Source organism: Scomber scombrus, chromosome 2 (genome assembly GCF_963691925.1).
Source record: "Scomber scombrus chromosome 2, fScoSco1.1, whole genome shotgun sequence".
NCBI classification, from domain to species: Eukaryota; Metazoa; Chordata; class Actinopteri; order Scombriformes; family Scombridae; genus Scomber; species Scomber scombrus.
In genome coordinates this window covers 23711963-23736216 of record NC_084971.1, presented here as the reverse complement: position 1 = coordinate 23736216, position 24254 = coordinate 23711963, and the positions used below count along the sequence as shown (strand labels likewise).

The following is a 24254-nucleotide window of genomic DNA, read 5'->3' as shown; positions in this document are numbered from 1 at the left end:
AGTTGATATGTTATTTTAACTTGGGTATTTATGAAGAGGGAAACAAGCAGGGTTGGGAGTAAACTATTTAAATTACCTAATCAATATTACATTGAATTATTTTTTTGATTACTTTTCTAATTTTCTATCGAATGTTTTCAGCTGTTAGGGTAAGTGAACCCATTAAGCACCAACATCTAAGTTCAGGTGTTTGAACTGACATGATTTATGAGGGAGATCATTTCTTATGAGGCAAGATCTATCTATCTATCTATCTATCTATCTATCTATCTATCTATCTATCTATCTATCTATCTATCTATCTATCTATCTATCTATCTATCTATCTATCTATCTATCTATCTATTTATCCAGCCAGCCAGCTTGTGTCGCTGCTAATCAATAAAATCTGATCTTATCTTATCTGTAATATGATGTTTATTCATTGTTTGTATTATGTTTGTATCTTAATAATGAGACACTGAAAAAGGAATAGGAAAAAGTGAACAGTTTAAAAAGGGAAAAGATGTGATGATGTGCCCAAAACAAAAGACATCTCGACCTGAGATATAAGTGCAGATGGACGAGGAGTACTTGAACACAGCACAGGAGATGTTCCAAAGTGCGAAAAACTGCTCAGTAATATCTTTAACAGAAAAAATGACAACATTTTAAATACTTTAAATCAAAACGACTGAAGACATCGCCTACATATTTTCCAACTATAAATCAATAACAACAGAGCAGGCGGTCTCCTCACACACCGGGGTCCTACCGACGTCTCTGCTCACGGTAATGTCGTCACTGGGAGGTTCATCAGCTGATTGGGAGCGATCAAAATGAACCAAAATAACACTTAAATTGTATCTTCCAGCAGACCTTAAACATCGATCGACAGCTGAGGATATTCTGGTGGGACAGTTTTGACATGCTTGATTTGGGTAAGCGCAGATTTGAACGTGTCCAGGCTGTGTGTTTTCAATAAATGGCGTATTTATGCTAAGTCAGGGTAGCGTCTCTCAAGCTAACGTCAAACCTGTCTGTCGGCTTTGTTCATTTTGTTGTTGTTGTTGTTGTTGTTGAAGGGGCGTGAATTAGTTAATTAATTAATAACAACTGGCGCTACTGAGGAGCAGGAGAAATGGTTGTCATGTTTTAAATGCCAGACGTGTTTAACAGGTAAAGCTCAGCTAGCGTTGTCATGCTAACAATACACACACACACACACACACACACACACACACACACACACACACATACACATACACATACACGTACACATACACATACACACATACACATACATACATCTATTTACGAAGCGAGCAGTTATTTTTATTGTTATGATTATTATGATTAGCCTCCTGAAGTCAGGTGACTATTAACAATGCAATTTTAATGCTGCCAATTTATGTAGGTCTGCTGCAGTTTTTTTTAATAGAGTAAAAACAACAACAACATGTCTTTTATAAATTACTTCAACCAGACCAGGAACTTTAATATTCATTAATATGAATACCACAATTTTCTGTACTAACTAGTTTTCCACATACTCTTTAAACAGTTACACTTTATACTTGACAATAAAAACAGAATACAGACGCACACATACATATATTCATGAAGCTAGCAGTTATGGATATGATTGAGATTATTATTAGCCTCCTGAAGTGAAGTGAGTGGATTACGATGACATTTTATAAATGAAGAACACAATAACAACATTCCTTTTATAAATCACCTCAGCCAGACCCGGAACTTAACTATTAAAAAAGATTAATACCACCATCTTCACTACTAACTGGTTTACCACATGTTGTTTAAACAGTTGCACTTTATACTTGATTATAGAATAGATTTATTAATTTACACTTTGTTTATTTGTGTATGAACTTGTGCCACATGATAAATATTAGCCTCTTGAAGTGAAGTGAGTGAATCAAAAAGGTAATCATAAATAACAACAACATGCATTTTTATAAATGACTTAAACCAGATCAGGAATTAAATATTAATAAATACGAATAGTTTTTCTAGTTTTCCACATACCCTTTAAACAGTTAAACTTTATAATTGATAATAGAAAAAGAATACAGACAGACCCTCTATAACAGGGGTGTCAAATTCATTTTAGTTCAGGGGCCACATGAAGCCCAATTTGATCCCAAGTGGGTCATCCCAATAAAACCATTGTGTGATAACCTAGTAATAATATATACTATATATAATACATATTTTTAACTTTACTATAGTAAACCCTCTAGGGGTATCATGGTAAGAGATACTGATAAAAATGTGTCCAAGCCCACCGAGGAAAAATTTGACTTGTGATGTGATTCAGATTTGAAGGACAATTATCTCAGAAAATCAGAAACCTTAACTTTGAATTGTGAGTGAAAACAAGTGAGAATAATGGCACATTAAAAACTGGAATTACTTCTTTGCAATTTTCACACTCTGCAAAGTGTTCCAGTGGGCCTGATTGGACCCCTTGGTGGGCTGGTATGTTTGACATCCCTGCTCTATAAATTTATTTAATTAATGTTTATTTTTATTTATTAACTTCTGCCACACACCACAGCATTTATAGCCTATGAAGTGGTTTGCAATGCACTTCCTTAGATGGGCTTTTAAAATACATACATCTCACCAATAAGATACATATGAAACTGCACAACATTCAACAATACAAATGAAATTTTAAATCATTTTTTATATTTTTCCATTGGTAAGACTCAATCTCTTTTGTGTAGTATACTTCTATTATATGACAGATATTGTCTATTACAAATGTATAAGTGTCATACTTTGTATGGCTGCTCATGTGGAGAGTTCAATAATCACCTTACATCAAATTTTGCATCACTTCACATTCGCAAATATTTTGAAGCAGTTTCAAATATATGAGTTATTTCAAGGATATATGTTTTGAAATGTTCTGCACATTTCTAAACATGATATACAACATTGCTGCTTCACTTCAGTGATGCTCAGGGTAAAAGAAATGAGTAGTTAGTGAATATTAACATCTCATTTTGTGTATCAAGTTTTCTGTGTATTTAAATTTGGCGCTGAAATGATTAGTCTCTTAATTGATTAGTCGATTGACTTAAAAAAATTAAACAACATTTGATCTTTGTTTAATTATTTATGTAATTTTAAAGCAGGTAGGTCTTCCTTTTCAGTCACAGAAGTTTGGGAAGTAAAAAAATTAATGTTGTGGCCGTGAAGGTTTGGAAGTCTTCATTAACTTAAATTCACATGTTCTGTGAAGGTATAGATTAATATACTTTCAAAATGTAATCCTTAATGTCTCGATTTTAACTTTAAAAAGAACCATGTTACATATATTTTGGAATTGTTTAATGTTAGATTTATTTTTGGCAATTTATTTTACCTTCAAATGTATATAAAGGAACAGTCTTTTGTCAGTGGTGATCTTTTTTGTCCTACTTGTTAGTTTATACTTATTCTTTTGTCAGGTTTTGTTTTTTTGTTTTTTTTTTACGAAATGTGTTGTTGTGTTTCAATGTCTGTTGACTTGTCTATAAATTTAAAAAAACAACAATTTGGAGAAAAAAAAGTCTATACAGTCTGCATTCCAGTTAGGAAAATTTAGCTGAGTCCATGGTCTGCATACGAGTGCTGACAGTGTTCGCTCAACAAATGCTGACAATGTTTGCTGGTTGAGGTGGAAAGGGCTCCATACACCAATCATGGACTGGACCAAACTCTTTGACGTGTTCAGTTTAATTTAAACCAATAAGTAATATCAGAAATGTGGCACGATATTTGAAGCAAGCATTAAATGATTTCAAGTGTTAATAAATTATTTCCTCTACTGCTTTTTGTAGATTGTCATCATGGACAAGATTTTGGAGGGCCTCATCAGCTCTGATCACGCTGTTCCAGTGAAGAGGGCCATTGTGAAGAAGGTAGTGGAAGCAGCAGAGAAAGCAGTGACGGAGGAGCAGTGTCAGGCGTTGTTCACTCTCACTACTCGCCTCATCTTACTTGGTGAAGATGCTTTTCAGAAGCAGGTTGGCTTCCAGGTCCTGGAGGCCTACGCACGTTACCACCGCCCAGAGTTTGAACGTTTCTTCAGCAAAGACTTTGTCCTCAGTCTGCTCCAGCAGGGCTATGGCCAGCTGGAGCGCAAAGACCCAGCCACAATAGACTACATTCACTGCTGCCTGCGGCTACTCATCAGCTGCCCCTCAGTGCTGGAGATCTTCAGCGTGATCCAGGTGGAGGTTTTAAGAATGGTGTGCGAACGTCCCGAGCCTACCCTTTGTGCCCACCTGAGCACCATGCTGTCAGACTTTTTGCAGTGCATCCCGAAGGACAAGTCAGGCGTTTTGTTCTGCCAGCAGCTGGTGAGGACCATTAGTTACTTCCACTGCTTTGCAAGCCAAGAGCAGGAGCTGAGAGAGTATGTAGAGCAGGTGACGAAGGTTAGCACACTGCTGCAGAACATCTGGAAAGCTGATCCAGCTACACTGCTGCCCTCACTGCAGGAAGTCTTTGCCATCATCTCTTCCACAGGTGAGACTGTTTCCTTTGCAACATGGTTATAATGCATGTGATTACAGTTTAGCATTAAGTGTCTTGTTTTGTCAGTGAGAGAATTGCTGCTTGAGCAAAAACTGCCTTTATTTTTCTGTAGGCTAAGTTTAGAGACAACTATAGTAATAATAGTTGTAGATGTCCTAAAAAAGCACTATAATCATAAAATGTATTGCAAACATATTTGGATTGTATTAATACATTTATAGATGTTTTTCTACCAGTAATGGAAAAGAAATACTGGGAACAGTTAGCTTTTTTTATTTCAGTTTTTCAGGGCTTTTATGGATTAAGAGATGCTGTCAAAATCCTGTCCAGGTGGTACATTTAGAAGATCCATACTTGGCTCCACAGATATTAATACTTTGTAGGAAACCATCAAAGAAAAGTTGTGATACAGAATATATTTTCTTAACACAGAAGTATCAAGCTGTCAAATATACACAAATGCCTTATCACATTTTAAAGTTGGCTTACATTTGGCTCTGCGTGCAGCTTTAGGAAAACATTCATATTGAATCAGACTCAGAACTTGGATCCATAATTGGGGGAAAAGAAACAGAACAGAACAACAAAAATAACTTGCACTAAATATCATGTAACCAAAACAGCCCTGCAATAACCTTTTGTAAAGCTTACAATTTTTAAATAATCACTGTTGATTAATCTTTGCAGCTATTTTCAAGTTGTGGTGGTGTTGTACTGGACTGGATTATGTTATAAGTTGTTCCTGTCTTTTTGACCTCAGTGAAATTCTCACAATTGTAAGATTTGACTGGAAATGTACATGTTTCCACACTTAAGTTCCACTGGAATAATGGAGAGGCTATGCTTGTGTTAATATGTTCATTTTTAAAATTCTGATATATTCTTTGTGCAGATCCCTCCTTTGACCCATCCATCGCCTTGGCCAGTCTGGTCCAGCACATCCCAGTCCAGATGATCACAGTGCTTATCAAGAGTCTCACCACAGACCAGAACGTTAAAGACGCAAGCATGACTAAAGCCCTCTGCAGGTTACCTCACACATCTTATCATCTTTATTCTCTTAATCTTTCCTACATCTGTAACATATATAAGCTGGAGGGGCACTGTTACCAATGTTAACAGTATTTTTCACATTATTTACACTCAGCATTTTCTTCTGTCTTTTTAGAATGATCGACTGGCTTTCCTGGCCTCTGGCCCAACATGTTGATACCTGGGTCATTGCTCTACTGAAAGGACTGGCTGCAGTTCAGAAGTTCACTATCCTCATTGATGTTACTCTGCTCAAAATTGAACTGGTTTGTAGTGAGAACATCTCATTATGGTTTGTTACTGACTTTTACAAACTACAGTAATATCTTGAAATGAAATTCAGTGAAAGATAATTTACCTAGGGCTGTTAAATAACTTCAATAATTATTAAAGTAATTTCTTAATTGCTTAGTTAATTATTGCACTATTGTGTCGACCTTGTCAAGTATTACATTCTGTTTTGTTTCACCTGTTATATCTTGCTTCACTACAAAGAAAAGTCAATAAATGTATTTATGACATGAAGACTTTTTCACCTCTTTCCGTAGGTATTTAGTCGTCTGTGGTACCCCCTTGTACGACAGGGGGCGCTTGCTGTCCTCTCCCATATGCTGCTCAGTTTCCAGCACTCTCCGGAGGCCTTCCATTTGGTAAGGGACCTCCTGCCTACTCACAGACCATTTCCCTCTCATATGGCCACTTTATTGGTTTTCTCATTTTCTTCTCTTCTGGCTTAAATTACTTCAAAGCTGCATAGTTTTCTTTTCCCAGAACCCCAGGCCTTGGCACTGCTCTCCTGCTAATGGTGTGTGAAGCACTTAAATGCCAAGCAATGGCCCTTAAGTTGGCCAGTTTTTATTAGTATAAAAAAACATGAGTAGTCTTAAAAATACTTAGCAAATGAGACTGAACCCTCTGTAGGGTTCCTTATGTGCAGCTACCCTCTGGCTGTAGATTTGTATGATTAATATTAGCAGTACCTTCAGCACCATAAATTACCTTAACATTTTCTCTTCTCTTCATTCCACACTGCTCCAGGTTGTTCCACATGTGGTGCATCTAGTCCAGTCCCTGAGGACAGATGGCCTCTCCACCAGCAAAGCTTTCTTGCTGCAATTCACTGAGCTCATACACTGCATGATGTACCAGTACTCTGGCTTCCCTGACCTCTATGACCATATACTAGAGGCCATCAAGGTAAAACAGTGTGGGATGCCCCATACTGTTAATGCATTATATGTTGGTATAAAGAAAATATTGATCACCAAGTGCAGCAAAAGGTAATTTATTGAATACTGCACAAGTAATCACAAAGTTTAAGACATATTCATTTTAAGAAGGGGAAAGAATATATTTTTTTACCTTCTTGTCAAAGTTTGTTCACTATCTAATAATTTCATTTTTGTCTCATCAGGATCTCCCAAAACCAGGAGAAGAGAAGATCAAGTTGGTGTTGAATCAAAGTGCCTGGACATCCCAGTCCAACTCATTTGCCTCGGGTCCACTTAGGCAAGTTGGGAAGTCGGAAACAGGCAAAACTGGCCTGGTGAACCTGGGGAATACTTGTTATATGAACAGCATCATACAGACCCTCTTCATGGCCACGGAGTGAGTTGGGCACACAGACACACTCATTGAGCAAAGACACAAGTGCTTGTTGCACTGATAGTTTGCACTGTGAATATATAAAGCATAGATATGGACAGTCTGAATGTTTTTAACGTCTTTTTTCCTCAGTTTCAGGCGGCATGTTTTATCATTACGTGTGAATGGTTCCAACACACTAATGAAAAAGCTCCAGCTGCTCTTTGCATTCCTTGCACACACTCAGGTTGGTGTTGTCCTGTGTAATAGAAATGATAGGATTTTATCACTGGTGAACAATAACAGTGGATGACACAATAATGCTGTTTCTATATGTATGCGGTGCATGTGTGTTTCCTACAGAGGGCAGCATACGCCCCCAGAAACTTCTTGGAAGCATCTCGACCTCCCTGGTTCAATGCGGGCTCTCAGCAGGACTGTTCGGAGTACCTCCGATTTCTTCTGGACAGGTACATTAGTGTTAAAAGCAGACTGGATGAATCAATCATAATAGGATTGCATCAACTTAAAATTTTAAAAGACAACTTTTCTTATATTGTTCCTCTGTGCCAAATGAATGAAATCAGGCAAAATGATACAACATCATTAGGGTGTCACTGAATGCAGAATAGTAAAATGTTAATAAAAATGATTTTGCTAGTAAGATCACAATGAACTGAAGGGGTTGCATATAAAGCATTGTGAATTTTGAGTGTGCAAACTACATTTTCTAGATCTAAATGATGTGAATGAGGGCTTGTTATCAACAAATATATGTGGGGCAACATCACAGCATTGGCACAAATGATAATAGATGCACAGTTGTATTTCCTCCCCAAATGTTGAGCGTCCCTGTCTCCTGATCTCAAGGTTACATGAAGAGGAGAAAACACTTCAGGTACTGGAATCAGCTAAGCCAAAGGTTGCCTCCCCTGTTGACTCAAGCAGCACAGACCCAACAGGTCAGACTTCGCCAGAGGAGGATGAAGAGTGCACTTTGACTCCAGCAGAAACCAAACCTGATGATGATAAAAGGACTCTGACAGAGAAAATGTTTGGCGGGAAGCTGGTCACAGGTATTCGCTGTATGCAGTGCAACAGCATCTCTGAGAAAGAGGAGCCTTTTACAGACCTCTCTTTGGCCTTTTGTCCCTCTACAACTTCTCAGAATGGTGCTCAACCTGAGGGGCCCTCTGAGGAGCCCAAGATTCTTTGTCAGGGGTCTGTCAATGGTGGCAGTGAAATTCCTGAGCCAGGCTCGGCCAAAACCCCAACCAGCCATGTCCATTTTGTGCCAGTGACAAATGAGCCTCCTCTCTCTGTGCCTGACTTGGTGAACTATTTCCTGGCTCCAGAGATCCTGGATGAAGAGAATGCCTATTTCTGTGAGAAGTGTAGCTCTCTCCAGCGGGCAGAGAGGAGCATGAAAGTAGTGTCAGCGCCTGAGTACCTGATCCTCACCCTGCTGCGGTTCTCTTACGATGCCAAATGTCACGTCCGCAGAAAGATTCTAGACAATGTCACCATCCCGCCTCTCATGAGACTACCTGTTCATGACCCTTCAATGCCTTCAACATGTTCCTCTTCCACATCCTCCCCTCTACAAGTGGATTCTCCAGAGAGCAGTGAGAATTTGGCCAAGAAGCTTAAACCATCGCAGAAAGATGAGGAGGATGATGAGAACGAGAGAATCGATGGAGTGGAGCAGATTCACAGAGGAGGAAACACGCTCGTCCAGTCAGTGCCCTATGTCCTCAGCTCAGTGGTGATGCATTCTGGTATATCATCTGAGAGTGGCCACTACTACTCTTACGGTCGTAACATCAATGGAGCTGATGGAGCACAGCATTCAGCCAATTGCTTTGCCCTCAAGGAGGATTTGGGGAATGGCCAGGCCGAGAGCAGCCTCTCCACTTGTTCAGCTCTCTCAATTCCACCTGAGCAAGCAGACACACTTCCAAATAGTGGCCAGGAGGCAACGGATTGGCTGCTGTTCAATGATAGCAGAGTGACATTCACATCCTTTCAATCAGTGCAAAACATTACTAATCGCTTCCCCAAGGACACAGCTTATGTGCTCATGTACAGGAAACAGGAGCTACCAGGGCAGAACATGAATGGGGGACTGATGGCAAACGAAATGAGATTGAGTGCTGAGCCTCCCCTGCAGAAAGAACTACTGGATGCTATCATCAAGGACAACAAGCTGTATTTACAGGTAAGCAAGGGGCAAACACAAATATACATACTTATTCCACATGGAGGCCACATATTTAAACTGTCGCTATAAATTAAACCAATAAATGCATACGACATGTGAAGTGACATTAGGGTAAGTATTTAATATGCCACTACAGGATTCATTGGCTATTCAAGATGAAACACAAAAACATCATGAACACCAACCCTCGGAAGTGTGAGGTGGTTATGAAGGCTCTCTCAAGTGGAAAGTGAGGGAGGGAAAACAGGCTATAGATAACTAAGAGTCTGCACAGTATATGATTTTTTTTTTTACTACACTTTAAGCCAAATCTGAACTGTCCTGTTAAAAGACGAGAGGTGTAATTTCACGAGTCATTGAACTGTGTTGTGTTGAGTTGACATTCCACCGCAAGTGACTAAAGTAAATTACCTCTAGAGGGTACTGTATCAATGTCAAGTGAAAAACTCTGATGCAGTGTCACCCACATAGAAATACACCATGCATAAACTAGCTCTTTGCCATGGTATTGCAAAGATACCATTGCATGGTACGTTTTACTCTTGTTTTGCACAAAAAAAAAAACTGACTTGGAAACATTTCTCTGTCCCTTCATGCTGTCAATAGGAACAGGAGCTCAATGCCCGGACCCAGGCTCTCCAGGCCCCTTCATCCTCCTGCTCATTCAAGCCCAATGGTTCAGATGACAATAACCCACCAGGGAGCTGCGGCCCATCTGGTGGAGGAGGAGGGGGAGGGGGCTTCAATACCATTAGTAGACTGGTCTTCTGAACCAAAAAAAAAGGCTGCAGGAAACCAAGATGAACTGACACCAAGGGAGTCCTGGACTGCTTCGTACAGGAGTCTGAACTGTCATACCATAGATGTGCATATAATCTAATTAAAAAATAGCTCTGAAATTATCTTAGAACACTCACACAAATGCAAACACAGAATATCTGCGTTGATTCTGAACCTATATTTGATTTTGTTCACAGGTTTGATTGAAACAGTTTTTATACCACTGTTTTAGGATTCAGCATTTAACCATTTTAATTTATTTAGATACTTTAGGTGGACAAGACTCATTGATGCGAAGGTATTTTCTCCTTTATGTAAAAAAAAATATGGCTAAACTTTGCTCTTATTAAAGTAACTTCAACAGCTATTAATTTCCTAATAAAAAAATAGTATTTCCAGTTTTATTGATAAACATGTGAAATTGGTTCAGTCTTGAACCTTCACACATTATCTGACTGAGTGTTTATGACATTACCTCACACAAACCACACACAAACATATGCAAACACATGCATGTGCAGTGCACAGTACAGAAGAGCGCATTCAGCTGTAAAATAAACAGACTTTTTTTGATTTGTCATATTTCTGCACACACAGCTCACAATCTTTGTTTACTTTTCTGATTTGCATGCAGGTTTTCTTCATGAGCTGTGGTTGATTTTCAAGATATTTGGATCTTTTTTGATGTGTACTTTGGTGTTTTATAGGTTTCATATCACATGCAATAAATGTACATATGACTTAAAATATTGAGAATAATCATGGAATACAAAACTACAATATATGATAAATTGAAAACTATATATGGGAAATTTTAAAGATTTGGGCATTTTCAATATGAATATTTAAAACTGTTTTCACACTATCAGCTAGTGTGAGCAACAGATTTAAATTGCAGAGTAATTGTTTAAACATATTTGACAACAGTTTGACAGCATATTTTAATGTATTCCTCTAATTTGATCATTCAGGGAAACTTTAGTGTTCATGCTGGTTTCATGTGCCTTGTGATATTTAATGCAGATTTTTAAAACAGAACTTGTCAGGATGTACACCTCAGCTGTACTGTGTTAATATCCATACTAGCTTCACTTTTCCCTACAGTAAAAGCAAATCTGCATTTGTTGTATTGTCTTACTTGTCCAGGAAGTTTGTTTTAAGGTAAAGTTATTTATAAAGTGCTGATTTGGCAAATTGATGGGCAGATTTTACGGACTAAACAATAAATGTAATATGAAAGGCATGCCACTAAATTAAAAAAAGAAATGGAAGAGGAACGGCAGTTGATAAATTGGCACTATTGAGCATGGCAAGACAGAGTGTCAGATGAATTCTGGAAACCTTAAATCAATATCTGTGAAGACAAGCCAAACACTAAATTTATGAGTTTGTTGTTTTGCGCAAGCATACCTCATTATCTGCTTTTCCTTGCGTGTCAGATTTCATAATTTCATATTTCCACTGCAGAGAATATATTGACCACTGGGTGGCATTGCTGGTACTACATCTTTCCTTGAGGTACTTTTTTGTTTTTGATTGAGTAGATCACCTGCTGAGCATAATTTATATTGGGTTTCTTTGCAGTATATAAAGACCTTGTCATCAGCAGTCCCAGTTCTCTTCTGGGAGCGAGTGTGGCATGATGGATTTGAAGATGCAAATAATACATTTTTTTAATTAATGAAATGCTTAAAAATGAAAACAGTTTAATGTAGATACTTCAGACCTCAAGAATTATTCTCAAAAACATGGACATTTTTAGTATGTAAGTGATTTTGTTGATTAAAAAATACAGAACTGTATTTTGTTGCATAATTCATCAAAACCAGCACATGTATGTTCCCATGTTTTTTTGCTTTGTGTGCAACATTTTTGAAAAGGGAACTTGGAAATCACGTGCAATCACTTATTATTCCCACAGGCGGGGGACACATGACATTTGTAATGAAACAATAGCAAGTTATTTTCAAAGGTGCCATTTTGACTTAATTGCAATTGATATGGTAAAAACACTGCAGTAGCACCAAATGCTTTCAAAGGGCATTTGGGGGGTAAATATCAATGACTCTTAATAATTAATCAGCTGAACCATTACATTTCTTGTCACTTCTGTTGAAATGTTGACTTTTGGGAATGCAATAATATTTGACATTTTAAATAATGATATACAGTACATTACAGAATCACTGGGGATACATTGACAGTATATGCTAAGGTCGTGTTTGTTGATTTAATGTGATAAGTAATGACTGCAGCAGCTCAGGTGTCACCAGTTGAACATGTGGATGCTGTTTTGTCCAAATAAATCAAAAAGATTTATGATCCTTTTAACCAAAAGCAACATGAGACAGTGTGGGACAATGTCAGTACTTCTATAAGATATATACACACAATCTCCTAAACATGCTAATTGCATGAAATCTGATGCATTGATAAAATGGCACATGGTATTTGATGTTGTAACACTTAGACTGTAGAGCTAAATATACAGTTCCATAGAAAGGAATCCATTAAATGCAACTGGGTATTGCGTCTTCAGCCTTAATTGCTGTATTTCTTCATCAATACTGATGCTGTTGAAAGAGGTAATGTGCCTGTACAATGGCAAAGTCATTAATCATAGACTAACAGGGAACATCCTTTGGGGGGAAGTGTTTACCATTACAATGGCATTCCAATAAGATTCCTCAGATACCAGTCTAAATCCATGGGAATCACGTATTTGCCCGTTGATTAGACCAGGTATAGATGCTCTGCTGAGTCCAGTATATTGATCAGATATGGTAAACCACATCAATATCGACCTTACAATTATAACTTTGTTTCTAATCAGTGTGGTTTTGTTGTATAGTAGCATGTAAAATACCTATAATTCATGTTTGGGGAGCATTTTAGAATACAGTTTAAATGAAACAATAATCATATGGTACCCAAAATTAAGTTTGTAATTTTGAGATCAAGTGAGTACTTGGAAAAAAATTAATTACTAGATTTTGACAATGTAAACTACAATAGACCACGTGACAAATAATTAAAAAATGTATGGTATTTCCAGAGAAGGTATACTTATATAGTCTATACATGAGGGGTCACTGAGTTCACTATCCTTACACTAACGTAACATGATTTTTATGGCCAGTTTTCTAGTGGGAATACACACGCATTGTGGATAGTGTAGTTTAATCCTGCAATGATTTGTTGGGACCTTTCGTTTTGCACAGAGGTGGGTCATCTCTTTGTCTTTTCTTTAACTGTCTGAGGCCACTTCTTTGTTTTTACCCAGAGGTGCACACAGCCCCACCTCATCATGTTTCATCGACAGAACTGGGTCACATTTTTATATTGTCTTTTGGGACGGAACATTAACGTTTTTTTTTTAAGGAACTACATGTCCCATGGTTGAAGCTCTACAGTTTTCTCCACACGCCGCCGCCTCCCCGTATCGTCCTCCAAATTAGCGGTAAAGTACGAGGAATCACAAGAATGCAACTTCCGGTGGTAACTTTCAAAACAAATGTCCCAATGACGTTGAGGGAGTGTGTTGTTAGCGGTGTTGGAGAGTAACTAGTTACATGTAACGGCGATAAGTAATTTAAGTAAAAACTAAATGTAACTGTAATCTGATACAGTTACTGAGAAAAAAGTGTAATTAAATTACAGTTGTCAATATGATTACACAAGGTGGTTACATCTGAAGTCACACCTTTACGATTTTGCTGAATATATATATGTTGCTGTTTTTAATTATTTGAAATTATTATTATTGTTATTTTTAAAAATATTTTGTAAAAAATCATGGTGTGGGTTTATTTGGAGCACACATGGGCTTAGCGTCACAGTACCAATTAAGCCCATACCAGACTTTTGACTTTTTCATAAAATATCTTTATTATCTATTCCACAATCTACATGAACTAATGAATACATTTTCAAATGAGAGATAAATCTTGCTTTATAAGAAATAAGAAATCCTTGAAAAACACCTGAACGATTAGATTAGGTTGGGTTTAATGGGTACACCAACAGTTGAAAACATTCATTAGAAAATATGAAAAGTATTCAAAAAGTAATCAAATGTAATATGTGACAATAGATTGATTAAGTAATTGAAATAGTTAAATTACTTATTACATTTTAAATATGGTAGCTGTTATCTGTAACCTATTACATTTCCAAAGTAATCTTCCCAACCCTGGTTGTAAGTATTTTTATATCTATGAGTTGAACATTAACATGACCTTGATTGAAGAGCCTGTAACCCTTTAATGAAAAAAAAACACCTGCTCTTTATAAAAAGGTCACTTTTAACAATTAGCCATAACTCTGCCAAAGACTGAACACATGAGCATAGAGAGTTACAAACAAAGACTGGAATAGAAAAGTTGCATATAACTTAAGTGAAAATGGAGCAATATAATGCGTCTATCTAGTGGAATGGAATATAATATTGATTAAAACATATTTATCGACCTATCAGTATGTTTTAATTAGTGTATAGGCCTAATCACGTGAAGAAGAAAAAAAGATTAGAATGATCTCTTCATTTGCATAGGTCCTCTACTGAGGTCTACTGGGAGCAGTACTGATTGTACAGTCTGACAGCTGCTGGGAGGAAGGACCTGCTGCAATATTACTCCTTCACACACTTTGGGTGAAGGATCTCTCCAGTGCAGTCAGAGTCCCTCGTGGGCTGGGAGTCGTTAATCAGAGTTGACAGCTTGGCCATTGTTCTCCTTTCTCCCACCACCTCCGCCAAGGTCACAGGTATACTGCACATCCATGGTTACAATCTGCAACTGAATCTTACGGACTGGTCCTTTAAAAGCTATCCCCGCCAGCCCTTGACATTAAAGCGCTCGACAATTGATTTTTATTTTGAAAGCGAAACGTCCACATTTCCGGTCGCTGTGACGTTATGACCGCGCAGCTTGACACGGCCATGTTTTAAGAGGAGGGTGAGTTTAGGGAAAGACGGAGCCACCCTGTCAATCACAATTAAGGAACCATGGGAGTAAACTGGTAGGGAAGCTCGGCGGAACCACTGTGTTTACGGTGAAGATTGTTTTAAATCTGCGGCTCAGTTGAAAAAAACAAAAAAACAACAAAAAAAACTATGCACCGGTACACTGTGGGACGTTTACATCTGATCTCGCCAACTGGGAATTTCCTCCACTTTTGTCGGGAATTAGCATGAAGCTTTATATATAAAACAACAAAAACTTAGCGACACTCAGTTGCCTGCGCCTGTTTTTTCTTTTTGCCTTCCAGCTTGAACGAAACACACAAGTCAGCGTTGATATTTGTACAAAAGGCGGCGCCGCGGAGGTTTATATTCAGTCCAAGCTCAGGATATACTCGTTTATTTGTCTACAACTCGTGGAAAATCTGCTCCGGGCTTTTTCAGAGGACTGCCTTGTCGGTGAGGCGACTTTCGAAGGAGTGACGGTATAGTTATCAAAATACTATCCTTCAACTTTCCAATTTTTTTTGTTTTTACTTTGTGTCAATGTTTCTTCTTCTTTTTCTTCTTCTTCTTCTTCTTCAGGTATAAGGAGACACTCCCAAAAAAAACACACACACACACACACTCAAAACGAAGCCAAACACGAATCTCCGTTTAAACTCCAGGGAGAGCAAGAAAGGAGCAGCAGATATGAGTGGGGGAGATGTGGTGTGCTCGGGCTGGCTTAGAAAGTCTCCCCCAGAAAAAAAGTTGAGACGTTACGTAAGTGCACTTTATATCCTATTTGTTACAATGTCATAAAGTAACCTGTTACACACAATATTACCGCATTTTCTTCCCTCCCCTTGGACGCTTTTAAGTTGCACGGTCGGGCGCATTGACAGACATGTGTAGGCCTCATCTTGTGTGCATTTCAACAAATCACTTATGCCATTTCCCCCCCCCCCTCTTCTCTCCTGAACCTGAAACGGTGTATGACTTCTCAGAGCTCAGTGTGCCTTAACAGTGAGAGTACTTAACCATGATTTAGCAAGGAAGGATGGTGTTGTTTTGCTCAAGGGGCACAATTGGGCACATGGTTGTTGTTTTGAGACTTCTTCTTCTTTTCTTTTAAAAAAAAATGCTTGCTGCTGGTGTCAGTATCATAGTTTCTACCTCTGAGGATTTGATTGTCTTGGGCCAATAGCACATTATATTGATTACTTTGGTAGGTAATGATTGTGCAGTCAAAGCCAGAGCTCCCTGTGTCAATGGTTAAATGATTTACAAAACAACTGTGTAATACCTCAAAGGATGACCCCATACTGTCACAGAGAGTTGTCCGATGTGGTTAATTAAGTTTGTCACAGCTACTACAACTACTAATGTTTACTGACGTGCACTTTCACCATCAAGCTACTCACACACTCCATACAATGTGACAGGCTTTCATGTGATGTATTATTACAGAGGACACAATACAGGTCTCTCTTTTTCACCCTGTCAGGGAAATTGTCACTGTTTTGTGTGCAATTCTTTTAGCTTATTTGTCGTGCACTTGGGTTGGAAGAAAGAAAAAGAAGTCACAGTCAAGACAGTGTTGGTGTTAAAGGCAAATAAAACTCCAGTAGCATATCTTAGCTGTCAGGTCTACATGCTTTCCTTGTGGATCAGTGGATATCTCTGTTATTGATGTTTGAATTACACGGCTCGCAACTTGAGAGGAGGGATGTTTTCACAGAAACCACAGGTCAAGTGAGATGTTTTGTTTCTGAAAGCAATTAAACTAATATTAAACCACAAAGACAGGACACGTATTAACAGGAATGCCTCACATTGACAACCATGCAGTGGTTAGTCAAGAGGAAATCAAAATCTCAGCTCTCTCCCTTATTGTGAACATTCTGTCACACTTTTAAGTAGTATCACAATGTTTTTGACTGAATACCTCAATATTGAAAAAATTACACTTTTGTAGGGATGACCAGTGGGGCTTTCACAAACTATTTACACAGTAACATTATTGATAAAATTGTCAGTAATGTGGATATAATGACCAAGTGGTTAAAGCCATATAATATTACAGCTAGAACAGTCTTGTTGCATCACTTTACTGTAATGCAGCCTTTAAAACCAGCTAAAGACAACACTTATGTCATATTACGATATTCAATATCTAAGATGATATCTAGTCTCATATAATGATATCGATATAATATCCATATTTGTTGCCCAACCTTAGTGGTAATCACTCAAAGCTTCATAACACTTACTAGAAATTTACCATTTGTGAGGAGGAATAAACTAAATGTTGTATCAACTGTGAAGTCACCCAAAAGTACAATATGCCAAGAAATGGGAGTGGTGACAGTAACTGTGCTGAGGTGTTTTCCCACTTCTGCCTCACTTGAGATAATGTCAAAACTAGCAGTAGCTGTAATAACCCGAAATTGCTCTTTCTCAATAGAGTAAGCAGCACGCTGGCGAAGGAACTAATCACTCTCAAGGGGAAATGGCAGCAAGCAGGCCAGTTTTATATCTGTTTTCTGGACACAGTAGCATAAAATAGCCAGAAGGCCATCTCACAGTAGGTTATGAGTGCACTGGGAAGTCCTGTGATACTGGTTTTATGAGGAATAATTTAAGTGGTTTACAGCTCATTGCCAAATTGCATTCCTGTTTCTATAATTTATAACAACAACTCAGGTCAGTTTTTATTGTGGATAAATTTTGTTTGTGAATTAACGAGCATCTATCACATGCCTGTAAGTTAAACAAAAGAAAACATTGGCAAACACTTTCTACTATCACCTCTCTTTTATTGCTGACTGGATTTATTTGGTTTATCATAACAAGTACTGAAATACATACAAAGAAAGATTAAATAGGGTCAACCAAATCAGGTACCGCGTTTTACAAAAATATCACACAAGTTAATTTGGATAAAATCTTCACATTAAATGATAATTTTAACATCATTCTTTCAGCATCAGAGAGAAAAGATTTTTCTGTAGGATTGCATTTTTCTTTTACCGCTGTTCATCTGTTGAATAGAAAGAATGAATAGAGAGAAATACAGCTTTTCCCACCAACAGTAGCTTTAATAGTCCAGAATACAATGGAGCCACAAGATTTTGTGATTTGCATAGTGAACCCTTTTTTCTCCCACAACTGATAATTATAGCTAAGTATCACTATTGTTCTTTCCAATTCCTAGATTCCGTTTGCTTGATATTACATATATGATTAATATATATGTTTTTACTCTAAATATCACGTCAAGCAAAAGTTCAATCACATTGAAATTTTAAAATATACAACAATAAAATTTGAAAACCCCCCTAAAAAAGTGGGTGGATTGGAGCACCGTTCCCCTCCCTGTGAAAGGTCATAGTGCTTTGTCACATGAGGCTGTGTAATCTGTTGAAGTGCTGACTGTCCTTTTTTCGGCAGATGACAAATTGTTCAAAAGTTACGTATCTGGCAACTCACCACCAGCTGTTTTTGTTGATGCTCAAAGTAAAAAGAGAAGCTGACTCTTTTTTTGAAAATAGAAACCACACAGCTGGTAATGAAGCATTGTGGTTTTAGGCTGGAGAGGATTAGTAGGATAAAGTTTGGGCAGATTGTACTTGTTTTGGTATTTGAATAATCTGGTGATTTATTTAATTTAATGAATCTGTTTTCATTGTTGCAGTAAAAATTGGTCATCATCCATTTTTCTTATTAGGATTAAAGAAAGTGAACATATAAAAATAAAATGGCTGTGAATGTCAGGGTGAGCACGCACTTGCTGTAAATCTAGGGCTGGGCGATATGGACAAAATATCACCATATTTTAGACCAAATACCTCGATATCGATATTACAACAATATTGTAGAGATGACTGTCGATGCTTTCACAAAATCTTTACACTATGAAATCTTTGATAAATAATCATCAGTAATGTGGATATAATGAAAAAGTGGTTAAAAAGTAAATAACAGAACAGCTAGAACAGTCTGGTAAGTTCAGAAAATTACATATTTTACTGTAATGCAGCCTTTAAAACCAGGAAAAGACAACTCTGATGACATATCGCGATATTACGATATCAAAAATCTAAGACGATATCTTGTGTCATATCACGATATTGATATAATTTCAATATATTGCCCAGCCCTATGTAAATCAACAATTTTTAACTTCATTGGATGACACAGCATTTAGTGAAACTGACACATTGGTCTGCTTATTTGTCGGCTTACACTGCCAGTAGTCCATAGCCTTTTGTACAGTGGTATATGCTAAAATATTAGCATTAGAAGAATGTATTGTTCTAACGTTTGAGACCAGTGCCAGTACCATATCTGGATTTGTACCAATACAAATCATAATTTTTGATATCTTACTGCTTTTTTTTGATGAATTAAGTGAAGATCTTATAATGCCGCTCTGAATATCAGCTGTAGTTCGGTGTTTCTTTTTTCATGTTACTTACATAGGCTCTGTCAGTGGTGTTCAGTCGTGCTTTGGGACCAAGAGTGCTATTGTTGCTGTTCTTTTGATTTTTTTTTACAACCAACCAAATAATTCCACTCATCTGTGTCTCATATATTTTAAAGACATGTACATGTACACAAACTTTCAGATTTTGTCTCATTGTCTGCAGGGAGTTCTCCTGGGCAGGGATACCATTTTTGTTACTCTGCCACCATTTGAGTGGATTTTAGATCGCTTTCACACCTACCTAGTTTGGTGCAGACATTTGGACTTGATCCAAACCAAAATTACATGTGTGAAACCTCCCCCGGACCACTGTCCAGACCAAAAAGCCAAGCCTTGGTCTGAAAAAAGAGGCGGTCTCAGTCCAGATCAAACTTAAGCATGATTCGGTTTGACCCAGTTTTTAATTGAAATATAGTCATATGACTTAAAAAGTCAAGTCAATGGATAAAACTCATAAGAATGACAACACTTTTCAGGTATTTTCCTAAGACTGTGTGAACATGTCACCACCTTCAGCTCTCTTTAAGCTCCATCTCCAGACTGAGCAGCAGTAGACTAGAAGCTGGGGCCCCTGCTTACCCAATTAACCACTCAGGCAAACTTTGCCCCCTCAGGCTCTGCTGCTGAATGACAGAGCTCAAAGGTGAAAGCAGTTTAGCAGACTTGACCATTAGGGGTGTGCCTTATCATACTGCTCATGACAATACCAGTATGAATCTCAATGTGTCAGATCACAACAATTACCATTGTGATATATTTACGTTATGACTATGTACAACAGCAACACTAACAGCACTGTCCGATAAACAGTGAGTTTGGCAATCACCAGATCTATGTGGTTTATCTAATATTGTCTGTAGGTGAAGTTTCTTTAATTTTCTGTATCGATAAGTGTTTAGGGATGGGGTTTCATAGCATATTATTGAATTCAAATCCAGTATCAAATCAAGTAATCAAATCAAAATCCCTTTGTTTACTGGGAAGTACAGAAACAGTACAGTTTTTAGTGGCCCGATGTATGTTCACAACCTCAAAATTAGATGAGCAGCATAATATGCCAAATGTGAATTAAATGTGTGTAACATGTTCAATTAACAGATGTGCTTCAGGGGCTACTTATTTCAGATATAACATATTTGCAAAAATATATTGCTAAAAATACTGTAGGTCTTGATTCAGAAGTAGTAATATGATCAGATAAAATGCTGATGTGATAACAATAACAAGAGAACAGCCAGAGTTTTTATTTCAGCTGTTAACGTTAATTAGCTACAGCTGATCTAATATGCTGTCTATCATGTATGCAGTGGTTAGCTAAAAATGCTACCTATATGTATTCCATTGCTCTTTGCTAAAGCAAAAGAGTGAGAAAAGACGACAGGCTTGATATATGTTATTGTAGAACTTGTTCTTATTACAGTCAGTGCAGAAGGTCCATTTGCATTAGTGACTCTGACCAGATTTTTATTTTAATCCGAGCACATAGCCACAGCTCTGCCTCTGTCTGGACTTCCACAACAACCCATGAATCCACATCAAACACACAGACTACAGACACAGACTTGGCTGTGTATATCCGACCAGTGACCACACCAGTTAAGACTATATTATTTCAGTTATGTTGTAATCATGTTATGGTAATATTGTAGACTATCATAAAATATGAACAGTGAACTCTAGCTGTCTTGTGATAGCAACCAATGTAAATTACCGTTGTGTATCAAGGCATGAAATACGTTTTATCTCTTCATCTGATTTTAATTTAGCAAAAATCATACTATGAATTTGTGTGCATTTTAGTGCTAGTAGTGGCAAAATGAAATGATTGTGTAAAAAATTAAATGCAAACAGCCTTAACAGAGGGTCACTGTTTCAGTTTAATGACAGTTCTTCTGTTATTTGTGAGTCATGTAATAAAAATGGGTAGTTTTTCTTTTGCCTCAACATTTTATTTACAGCGTATGTGCAGTTAATACATGCATCCTTCATCGTGGATTAATTCATTGTGAATTTTCTGAGCAAGAGCACTTCCTGGCTATTAACGTCTCATTTAGGCGCAGCGTGAACCACAATTGCTTCGGTAAGACTTTTCCCAGTCATAGTTTGTCATAACTGTATCCTCTGCAGTTTTCCATTTCATTGACACTGCATTTTCCATCTGGTTTGCCTTTTCCTCTTTCATTTCTCTTACCTTTCAATCTGTGAATTTCTGTCGAGGTCCACTTGTAAAAGCCTCTTCAAAGGAGCAGCCTGAAGACTTGTATCTTCATGACAACTGCAGTGTGTTATCACAGGGACCTGAGGGATGACACTGCAAGGTCATTTTCAGCACCACACTGACAGAGTGCAGGTTACGATATGTATTTCTATAATTAATGATACATTAAGGATGGCCAACCAACGTAATTTTGCTAATGTTGTAAATTTTCAAGAGCTGTCCCCTAAATACTACACCACCTAGTCATCACTGAGTCACATGCTTAATTTAGCATCAGGAATAGGGCTAATACTTATGTTTTATATGATCTTTATGTAAATCATATGCAGACTTAATGTTATCAGGAAGCCCTAAATGTAGATTGAAAATATTTTAAATTGTATTTTATTGTTAGCTGTAGAGCTTAGCTTGTCAAATATTTGTGATATAAATTTTTGATCATATTGCTCAACCTAATTTGACCCACTTTCTCTGCTCTTAGCTACATAGACCATTATAATCCCTGCAATACACTGGCATGTACCCACTGGAGACAGATTAGGATTTTGTTGTACACTTTGTCCAGCCCTTAATAGGGCCTCAGTGCAGGAGCACAAGGCTGCAAAATAGGCCGGAAGAAGGAAAATATTGAACCCTGAAGGTCCACCTCTGATGGCTGTAAAGGGAGACTGAGGACATGTTCCATGCTGGTCCCAAGCCATCTCAGCTGGGAGAAAATGCATTTACAGTAGACACCACAGTAACCATAAGTCATTCTTCTCCGCCTGTGGCTGACTGGAAGTAATTGTCAGTCACAAAATGCTGAAGAGAAATATGTACGTAACAAATGTGGCAGCGCAGTCATATGAAAACAAAGGCATAGCTCTTTGATTAAGTAGAGGATTCATTAAATCTGCTTAGCAAGTGGAACAAAGAACAAAAACTCACTTTCTATAAAACCCCCTCCCCACATTCTTGAAGAAACAAACAAACAAGCAGCCCAAACGGGACGCAACAGAAGGGTACTTGTGCAGCATTAGCCTCTTAGGCTAACAAAGAAAAATTACTGGACCATGTCCTGACCGCCACAACGACGCAGAACTCCATTTGAAACGAGCAGGCTACCGCTGTGTGATCTGCCACAGCTTCAAATGGATTGCATGTGCCATTAATTATTTAATGTCCATTACAAACAAATAATCATTAAATATTCATATCTGTGCTACTACAATAGTTATCCTTACCGGTCCACTTTTGTCCCAGACACAGAGTATCTTCATTGTGTTATGCATAGACATATCAGTTTCATCACAACCAAATTTGGCTGTAAGGCTTTGTACAAACATTTGGTAAAAATCAAAAGTTTCCATGTTATTTAATATTGTTTCATTCTAACACATTGGAGCACATTGACTTTTTTAAAATCTGCATTTCAAATCCTTTGTAAATCAAACTGGTGCTTTGGTCTTTGTTTCAAAACACAATAGAAGTGAATGTGATTGTGGTTGGTCTCCATTTTCCTCTGGTTATTTATAGAGTGTAGTTAGGCTGAAAACATGTTATTGCATCACCAAGAAAAACACAACCACAAAAACAAAAAAGCCAATAGGAACAAACCCATCTGAAAGTTGGCAGTGCATGTCATGTTTGTGGCACATAGTAAATATCTAACTCTGGCAGCCGCATATTAGTGAGAGATTGCATGAAATTTGTCAGACCGTTTTTTTTTTCATGCTGTTTAGTCGATGTGTCCGTGTCATCCATCAATTTATGTGACTATAGTTTTGAGGAAACATAACCAACAGATCACTTCAACCACTCAAAGGGGCCATTCAGTAAAAGCCAATCAGCTGGACTGATCTATTTTTGATATTTCATTGTCTTTCTGCGGTCCTAAAACCAGAATTATGGAATCCCACAATACTAAAGTTTCTGTCTTTTCCCCTCTTGGGTTGCCTGCTGTCTTTGTCGCCATGTGGTCACCCGTTTACTATCTTGCATTTCTTCCTATCTCTAGCCTTGGGCATGTGCCCCCCCCACCACCACCTTTTCTTTTTAAAAGTTATCAACTCACAACTGACTCCCTCTAGTGATTAAGACTGCCAATGATACTAGCTGCTGCCCTGTTGACTTTTCATGAGCACTTCAATAGCATGTGAACATCATTTTTGGTTTATCAGATCTCAGCCATTTATAAGGAGTGTCAGGTCCAGCCTTTGTCTTAGCTTTCACTCACTTGCACTGCAATAGAGCATCTCTCTATGTAAACTAGATATTTCCAAATATCATATTGGCACAAGTTCAGATTTTAGCCACTTCTGTACTAACTCAACTACCATCCCCTTTAATTGCACTTTTCTGATTTATGAGCCAAATATGGTGTCACCCATATTGTTTACTGGATACTCTCCTTGCCTGTCTGGGATGATGATTGGCCTGAAGTCACATCACCATATACCCAACCCATCTTGGTAGA

The 24254-nt window shown here is 37.8% G+C and overlaps 2 protein-coding genes across 3 annotated transcripts in view; both read left to right on the top strand.

Annotated features, from left to right (window-relative positions):
- The first annotated feature begins 712 nt into the window (after positions 1-712).
- On the top strand, positions 713-11934 carry usp38 (ubiquitin specific peptidase 38). Of its 2 annotated transcripts, XM_062437344.1 has the most exons (12): positions 713-771; positions 854-920; positions 3834-4524; positions 5426-5561; positions 5702-5831; positions 6114-6215; positions 6604-6762; positions 6980-7173; positions 7303-7396; positions 7513-7619; positions 8020-9367; positions 9977-11934. In XM_062437344.1, the coding sequence occupies exons 3-12, from the start codon at positions 3843-3845 to the stop codon at positions 10139-10141; spliced, it is 3117 nt and encodes a 1038-aa protein (XP_062293328.1). In that variant the 5' UTR covers positions 713-771; positions 854-920; positions 3834-3842; the 3' UTR covers positions 10142-11934. The 2 variants fall into 2 exon arrangements, with proteins under 2 accessions (XP_062293328.1, XP_062293335.1); XM_062437351.1 differs by lacking the exon at positions 713-771 and having other exon boundaries at positions 784-920.
- A 3156-nt stretch (positions 11935-15090) lies between these two features.
- gab1 (GRB2-associated binding protein 1) overlaps positions 15091-24254 on the top strand; it is a 57736-nt gene continuing 48572 nt past the window's right edge. Inside the window, exons 1-2 of the mRNA XM_062432364.1 lie at positions 15091-15595; positions 15696-15875. Of these exons, the coding sequence (XP_062288348.1) occupies positions 15804-15875 (72 nt within the window). The 5' untranslated portion in view covers positions 15091-15595; positions 15696-15803. The remainder of the gene's footprint in view (positions 15596-15695; positions 15876-24254) is intronic.

Coding starts and splice junctions, on each gene's coding strand:
- usp38 (XM_062437344.1), top strand. CDS start 3,843: ATGGACAAGATTTTGGAGGGCCTCATCAGCTCTGATCACGCTGTTCCA. Junction 6,763..6,979: donor ATATACTAGAGGCCATCAAG/GTAAAACAGTGT, acceptor TTGTCTCATCAG/GATCTCCCAAAACCAGGAGA. Junction 9,368..9,976: donor ACAACAAGCTGTATTTACAG/GTAAGCAAGGGG, acceptor TGCTGTCAATAG/GAACAGGAGCTCAATGCCCG.